Source organism: Morone saxatilis, unplaced genomic scaffold (assembly GCF_004916995.1).
Source record: "Morone saxatilis isolate NCDOM2014 unplaced genomic scaffold, NCSU_SB_2.0 Contig20, whole genome shotgun sequence".
Taxonomy (NCBI): Eukaryota; Metazoa; Chordata; class Actinopteri; family Moronidae; genus Morone; species Morone saxatilis.
This window is the reverse complement of record NW_023339763.1, coordinates 2714841-2723434: the sequence shown is the minus strand read 5'-3', so window position 1 is coordinate 2723434 and position 8594 is coordinate 2714841. Positions and strand designations below refer to the sequence as shown.

General features: G+C 42.0%; 1 protein-coding gene across 2 annotated transcripts in view; it reads right to left on the bottom strand.

Annotated features, from left to right (window-relative positions):
- Positions 1–1829: 1829 nt before the first annotated feature.
- LOC118332062 (tubulin-specific chaperone cofactor E-like protein) overlaps positions 1830–8594 on the bottom strand; it is a 17742-nt gene continuing 10977 nt past the window's right edge. For both annotated transcript variants that reach the window (XM_035667192.1, XM_035667193.1), the window contains exon 8: positions 1830–6357. In XM_035667192.1, the coding sequence (XP_035523085.1) occupies positions 6012–6357 (346 nt within the window). In that variant the 3' untranslated portion in view covers positions 1830–6011. The remainder of the gene's footprint in view (positions 6358–8594) is intronic.

Genomic DNA, 8594 nt, shown 5'->3' with positions numbered 1-8594 from the left:
TCAATCCATTTAATAGTTGTCAAGACATTTCACTAAAACCTGTGTAAGTGTTAACCCTATGGTAGCGCTAGATGCTAGGGAATCAATGAATCACCAAAGAAAGTCAGGAGGCATGAAGAGAAGGGATTCATTCTTTTTATCACTGACAGTCAAATAATTGACATTGAGATACACATAGGATAAGCTCATTAAAAATACTAAGAGACTAAACTTGAAGGGGATTTTCATTATTCCACCAAGAAAGTCACCAAGGTATGACTGTTTCTGAACTGTGTATCCATGTCTATGTTCAGGTGCTCTCTTGACACAAATCCATAAATTGTGAAGAACACCTTTGTGACTGAATGGCCTAATGACTCCTTAGCTCCCAAATCTTGAGAGGGGGTCCTGCTGGTGATGGTGTGTTGAGGGATGGGTGGTGGTGGTGGGTGGCATAGATATCCCACACAGGATTAGAGCCATGCTGTTGGAAGAGGAGGTGGGGGAAAATGGAGGGAATGCCCCAGAAACGCAACACCACCTGACACGTATGGAATGGACTCTTTGCAGCTCGACTAAAACATGCCTGCCAGAAAGAGAGATCTGCAGAATCCCATCTTCTCCATGGCCAAGTATTTAGCCTGTGAAACAGAGCTGTGCATACTGAGCACGTGTGTATACTGTAACATGAGTGATGTGCCACTCCATATCTTATCTTTGAATCTGGACTTTAAAATGGTCTACTGTAGTTAAAATGTACACGAGCCAATTCTCTGAGACAATGTGTTTTATTATTGTACTAACTTAGTATGATATAAGTTCATACAGTGTTTTAAAGCAATGCATTTTCCTGTGGCAATTATGGATAAATATGTTGGTTGGTTTATGAGTCTGGCTAATAATTTGGTCTAGAACAAGATATGAATCTTGACAACTACTACCAAAGGGGTGCCTTTGGACATTTTCACGTTTTCTATTTGTTTCTTTAGCTGTACTCGACAGCTCACTCTGGATGGTTGGTGGTCATGCGCTGTAACCATTGGCTTACCAAGGCACTCCACACTAATTAAATAATTACATCCATAAAGCTAATATGAAACATTTCCTCTTTACCAGAAACTTGAGCTCGCACTGAGCCAGTAGGATCACCAGCTAAGATCAACCAAGGGGGAAATATACAACCAAACCAATTCATGCTAACACTCCAACATGAGAATTATATTTCACTACCTAAATCAACAACATAAAAGCATCATAATGTATGAAAGAGGGTGGGCCAAGTACTTATAGTTGTTACACCAAAGGCCACAGTCGAAGCCAGGGTGATAATCAGTCAAATGAGGGACAATCTTTGCTCTAAGGCATTCATGGGGTTGCACTTGTTTATACACACGAAAAGTGACAGAAGTTCTCAGTACAAGAACCAACTGACCAAAACCAAAACACTGACACAGAATATGCATAATAGCACGTCAGCAAAAACCTTGCTTAAAGAAGCGCAGCTGAGACCCCCGGCATCTACGTGAAGGATAAACTGTCCAACACAGATGAGAAAACTCTGGCTTCTCTCTTGAAGTGTGCCTTTATGGCTCTCGGCTGATGTGACAAACCGAACAGAGTCACGGAACATTAGCGAAGAACGAACAAGTTATTTCTTCTAAGAAGCCGCCTTGAAGTGACACGATGTGGATGTTGACAGTCAAGGTTGCTTATGAAATGTTTTATGAGCAGCAGCAGCAAGTACCAGTTGCAGCAGAGGGCATGGCTATAGTATATAGTATACCTGACTCAAATTGTCTGACAAGCGTGCTCACAGCTTTCACTTTATGTATAAAAATGTAACACAGGAATAAGCAGAAATAATTAGAATTTATTTCTTTAAGAGAAGTGAAAGCGCCATTATACAGTACAGGTGAGGAAATGGCATTGTGATCTCAAGAAATAAAATGAATTTACCATTGAAAATATCAAGATACATTTAAGAACCTACAGAAAGCAAACGTGATATAAATTAAACACCATATACTAAACAGCACAAGGCAAACTGTATCACAGATTAGCAACTATCTTTTATATTTTTAAATCTGTAAATAATCTTTGTATTTGGTATTACTGAAGGAAAAAGGTGAGGGTGACAGGAGAACAGATATTTTAAAAGTGTCAAAATTAAAAATGCCCATAAACAACATTGTTTCCCTGAAATGACACATCTCATACACAGTCAGACATATCAAGAAAAATCTGAACATGCAAAATCACCAACTTACCACGATCCACACAAAAACAAAACAAAATGCTTCACACTCATCCCAGAACTTCCCATGTAAGCACTCAGTCATAATATAGTATAATGTATGTGAGCCAGAAAAACAACAACACAAAAGAGATCTCCAGTTATCTACTACACAAAATAGGTTTGTGTCAGAAGAGGCTGCCACAAGATGACGGCACCTCAGCACATTTTCGGTAACACAAGGCTTAACTTCAAGAGAAACATTTCTCCTGGCAGCTCACTTAACCCAACATGATTTCAAACATAAACACCTCTGCATCCCCGGCCCTCCAATATTCAAAAGAAATAGCCTGTGCAAGACCTCTGACTTTTTGTAATGCTATATTTTTCATAAACAAATGCACTTGATATTGGGCCCTATTTTACACTGCATATGCGCAACACACATACGTTAAAACATTTAAGCTGTTCAGGATCAGGCTGGCTAGAAAATACCCCAGCATGCATTAAGCAAAAGGCTAGGAAACATCAACAACATATATTTCAACCTGTCTGTCTTTGGACTACTGAAGCAAACTCTAAAGCTTCTTTGTATGAAGTCATAAAAACTTCTTGAAAAGTCACTATCTACAATTTCTTGGTGACCAAAATCTATATTAGGATCTGGTGATCACAAAAATCTGAAACAGAGAACCCATGTTTAGCAACCACGCTGGTTTGTGATGCTTTATATGCTTTGTGTGCATAGCTTTCTATGAAAGCAGCACTCAGCATGAAATCCTGGGTTCTGATCCACTGGTTAACAGGATTGTTTGTGACTGGAGTTTCCAAGTTTTCTCCATGTCCTCCCTTAATGCTCCTGTTTCCTCCCATAGTCCAAAGACTTGCAGGTCAGTTAATTAGAAATTCTGAAGCCGCATTCGGACCAAATCAGGCATTGCAACAATTACTGCAGTGTTGTGCGGTGGTATTTATTTGGTGTATTGGCACAAACCAGAGATTTCTTGGTATCTCGATTTTGCAGCTTACACTGCAAACCAGATGCAGACCAAAGTTGCAAAGTCAAAACTTAGAGAGTTTGATCCATGAACTCTGCCTGGATAGCAACCGGTTTCAGCTGTATTTTTAGGCTGACTGGTGTTTTTGCCACAATGCTCACTTTGGTCTGAATACAGCCAAACATCCCTTTTCCACAGTGGGACCTTATCGAAATGTAACACGCAGACTTTTTTCTCCACTGTTCTCTATCTGCTTTGTGTACAAGCTTCTGGTCAGGAGGTGATCCTAAATCCAAGTTCCAGCTAATTTCAGGGGTTGACGCCCGCTATTGAACAATTAGATGTATTATCACATCACAACAAGAATGCCTACAAAAAACACAACAGCAGCAACTACCATTTTACCACTGTGTCTGTACCAGGGGATACTTAAAAAAATGGTTGTTGGACAAATGACGATGTCCAGGCCATCATTAGTATTTGGGGAGAGAAGGCAGAGGGAGTGTGAGTCAGTGGTTAGAGATTAAAAAGTGAACCAGAAGTAAATTCTTCCTCTCTCTATTGGTGCATAGACTCGTATCTCAGTCCCCATCCTCTTCCATTGTTGGCTTGAACATACTGGGTTGCACGAAACCAAACATGCATGGGGATCATTAAGAAAAGCTTCCAGTGGCAACTGAACAGATTTTGACTGTAACATCACCTGTAAGCCTGCATGATTTACATTTACAAAACCTGGTATCTAAGCCTCACAAAGTTCCTCAAAGTTCAGGTTATGAGAAGCTCCAGGTTTTGGGCTGTCACTTGCCAGTAGGTGGGAATGTGTTGTTCTATCATCTATTCTTTGCCTTTGAAAACAATCAATGTGAGTCAATGGAAAAGTTCACAACCCCACATCCTGTGAAACAGCAGACACTAGAAGTGTCAGGTTTGTAAGGCGGATGTAAAGGAGAGATTGGGGTAATGGGTGAGGGGCGAGAGCCTGTTGCTTGAACCCATTCTAACCTAAATGCAGCGGAAGTGTCTGTGACACAGCGGCTGGTGTGTGGTTACCATACAGACTGGGCCTCAACATTTCTCAGCTGCCTCTGCAGGCAGAGAGAGAGCTGGTCCATTCATGGGCTGGACAGCCAGAAGACCAACAGTAACTTGAGCATCAACACTCCTTCTTTTCTTTGTCCAAGACCCAAACTCACTTCAGACTTGTCTCGTCTTTCTGCCAGGGCGTCCTTACTGAGCAGCAGCCACGCTATCTCCAATACACTGTATTTGTGATTTCAGCTTGGGGGTTATCCCAGGATATTTCACTGCTATTAAGAGTCATGCAGAAAGAAAGTGATCTGAGTTGCAAGAGGAAGCAGGGAAAGATCTGTGTCACTTCTGCACACAATCGTATTCCCGGAAAACAACATCACATTTCATCAGAAAATCTACCCTGCTTAAAAAAAGGTCAGCTCAAACAAAGCCTCTTAGAGCATTTCATGATCATGGAAATTTTAATATCATGTTAACCATTATTCTTTTTTTCCCTCATAATATTTATTTGTACACAATGCAAATGTAGACCAAGCTTACAGATGAACAATCCATCTTGCAAGGCTTCAATCTATGCGTTTGCTATGGGTAAAGTGGTACCAGACCAGTCATCGTCCTTTGAGGAAGTACTGGCAGCTATGGTGTTGGCCGCTAGGTGTGACGCAGCAAGAAGACTGTTCGTTAAACAACAATGGTGGCGTAGATGCTGCTAGCATCAGTTATATCAGATGTGGAAAGTATTTCTTCATTGAAAAAAAAAAAAACAGCAAAGCACGGCACTGAAGGCTTTTCTCGATGGAAGAGATCTTTCGCTCTTCTCCCTACTGGCTTCAGTAAGAGTTTGACTACGTTATATGGTTCGTTGATCTGTCCTGTGTGGTTCTGTGTAACAAACCATATGGAGCAGTCAGATTAAACTCAGTTCACAAACCCTACCATCACACGGAAATCGAAAGGTCACGTGAAGACTTCAGTCAGCTTGGCTGTAATCATCGCTGCATGATTAAGGTTGGTTGTTTGTCATTGTGTTGGCTTTTAAGGAGTAGATTGGTGTAGAATGATTTTCACCCAAACTCTATACTCACAGGCATAAAAAATTGCACTGTTCACTGCTGCCAGAGCACACTGATCACAGATTAGCAGAAGGCAAACAGAAAAATGGAGGGAACACATCAAAGAGCTGCTGATTGTGCTCCAGAGAAGCCAGCCACGGCTTCTAAGGAACAGTGAAACTTCACAACTTGTGCACAGCAGCTGTTTTAAAAAAATCTTATGTGTCTCATTTATGTTCTTATGTCACCTAATTTCAACATTTTTCACAACTAAAATAAATACTAAGAAGTGCCATGCATGGTGCAGCAGTGTCTCCAGCATGTCCGGCAAGCAAGGGGAAGCTCTCATAAAATCGAATTATAAAATGGTTTTTAGTTTTTTAAATCAATGTGCAATTTGTGCGTTCAATTGGTAATTATGGCAGCTAACTGTTTGCACTCTGTCGGGATTTGCATAACATTTTGTATAAATGAGATGTAAACTGCAGTCTTAGCTCGAGCAACTAAAGCACAGAAATGTTTTTGAATGTGTAACTCCTATGTGCAAATATACTGTTGTATTAATTTGTTCAATATGGTAGACAGTAAGCATCTTTACATTCATGGCTGAAATATGTCACCTTTTTTTAATCTAAAAAAGGCTCAAGTCAAAGCTTAGTATCCAGTCAGTATTCATTATCTAATTTCTGTCCCATTCGTCCGAACTCTCCACATTCACAGATCTGAGGAGCTGCAATGGCTTTTGACTTTGGGCACTACTAGAATCTCATCCCCATCTCGAATGCTGTAGGAATGGAGGGCCCGGGAGCCGCACTTCAACTCCTCAGGTCCCAAGACCGAACACATCTCCCGTTGGATATAGAAAAGCCGGATCCCATTGGTGGGCAGCTGCAGCAGGGTTTTAAGGTGCTTCTTCAGGTCGCCCACCGTCTGCTCCAGACGGAGGCTGATGGCCTCCACCCTCTCGCCACAGCGGACGTCCACCATGGTGCTGCGTGGGCTCAGGTCCACTTCTGCCAGCGGTTCCAAGTGACCATACTTGGATACAAGGATGTGGTACCTGGAAGGAAGCAGGGCTCATGTCAGATCACTGGAGGGCTTTATTCCACTCACACACAGTTTTAAGGTACAGTTCACGCAGTGTAGGGCTGAGCACCTCTAAATCATCTGCTGCTGTCTCTCACTCTTCTCTAAAAACTATTTGTGTCTATTTTAACAAGTCATTTACTGTTTTGGTTCGTTTTGGAACAGTAAAATAAAGTTATGCAACATGAGGTTAGTAAAATAATTAGCAAACTTTTTAAATTTTTTTTATTTACAAGAAAACCTCTGCTAATGGAAAATAAAAGTATCCTGTCAGATCAGATGAGTATGTTCCTGCTAGCTGAACAACGGCACCTACAATCATGATAAAGAGAAATTCATTTTATAAATGTCAATCACTATTGAAAAGTTGCTTCTCTTTTGGAAAAAGCTGTTCTGTAAAATTTCTGATCAAACTCTGATCAACTCACATCAATTTCAGGCTTAAATTGACAATATCCAGTTAGTCCAGCCCACTTCTGGTTTAAACACTTCATGAACTTCAGCCAAAAAGGTTTTGTGCTACATTTCAGCTTTCTCCTTGAATTTCTAGCATTTTTTATGAGCAAATTAAAAACAGATCATAAAATCAGGTAAACGGAAACTTGGCTTGTGTGCGTTTAAGAGGCACAGAAACACTGAGTTCTCTGCCTCTCTGCCGTGAGAAAGCTCTCAGCCACCTCAGGGGAACGCGTGTACAAGATAAGGACCCAGGAACGATTAAATAAAATCCAGGAGAAAAGGGCCTGTGCTTTCAAAGCTACTGTAACAGCTGGGCCAATCAAAGCAATTTCCCTTCCCTCCCCAAAACTCCCCCACAAAGCCAATCCCCTGGCCTGGGGTTTCTGGCCAAAACCTGCGGTCCACCCTGGGAATTCTCCTCTAAGGCCACGGTGCACAAAGTGCCATTCTAAGAGAAGCCATTTAGCTAAAAGGCTTCATTTAAGGTGGTAAGCATGGTATAATGGGGCAAATAATGCTGCAGGTGATAACAAGTCGGCATTCCAATTGTCTTTTCCAGCATTCTTCGATAATGGACAGTAAAGTAGCAGCAGGAATAACAGCTTTTGGGGCTAATAGAGACACTATCTGGCCCAGACCGTAGCTGACTTCTCTTTTGGTGTTTCATTCTACCTCATTATCTAATTCCTTCTAGCTGAAAGACGACCTGCTTAAAAAGTTAAAATGTTGATTTCCCCCCTTTCCTTCCCAGATTGGCCCTCAATATCCACTGTTCCAGGTCCAGTCCCCTCTCAGGCCCTCTGTACTTATTGCACTGGATACTCTGACTCTCAGATTTCTTTTTCAACCTCTCTTTCACTCTTTCCTTGCAACTAATCCTTCCTGTCCAGCCAACACATTTCTCTCTTTATATTGCTCTTTCCTAGTCCCACAACCCCTAAACCCTTTCCCAGAATACCCACAATTCTCTGTACATGTTTTTTTTTAGAGATCACTGAGCTATATCAGTCTGATTTATGGTTTGAGATGCGTTTATAGTTACTCAAAGCCAGGCCAGTGTCAGATGTGTTCACCTGAGAGGCTGTGACCCACCCTGCAGCGCTCTGATCTCTCAGGGTAGCAAGGCCACAGCCCCATCCGAAAGGAAAGGGGATAGTGGTGTGTTCACTGCTTACCGAGCGTGTCCGACACCCCCATAACACCCACACGCAGTCACGGCGATCCCTAACCTCGGACCTACACACTGAGAACCTGGCTCCAAACCAAGACGTTTGAACAGAACAGAAAGTAAAGAGTTGTGTTGGTCTTCGGTTGTGGCCAAGTACGATCGCACATGTGACGTGGTTTACCAAATACATCTTTGATCTTCACATATTTTTCTTTACCATAATCAGGAAGAACGTTCCTAGCCAGGCGTGCGATTCCAGCTCCAGCGACATCAGAAAAATCAAACAAATCAATCTCTCAACTTAAAGGTTGAGGTTGATAGAGTCGGTGTATACATAAAAAAAAAAAAAAGATCAACCTGCTACCTTGTGTATCACTTTTCCAATCAGAGAATTCCCGGCACAAAGGACTCATTGAGCAGGGAGAGACTGGTGGCATTGTCTCCCAAAGGTTAGTTTCCCCCAGTCAGGGACTACACCTTCCTTCACAAATCCCTCTCCAACATTCTGCTGAGGTTAAGTGGAATGCAGTCGGAGAAGAGCGTGGGCAATTATTTGACCGCTGTCAGCCCCCCCCCCCCCCCCC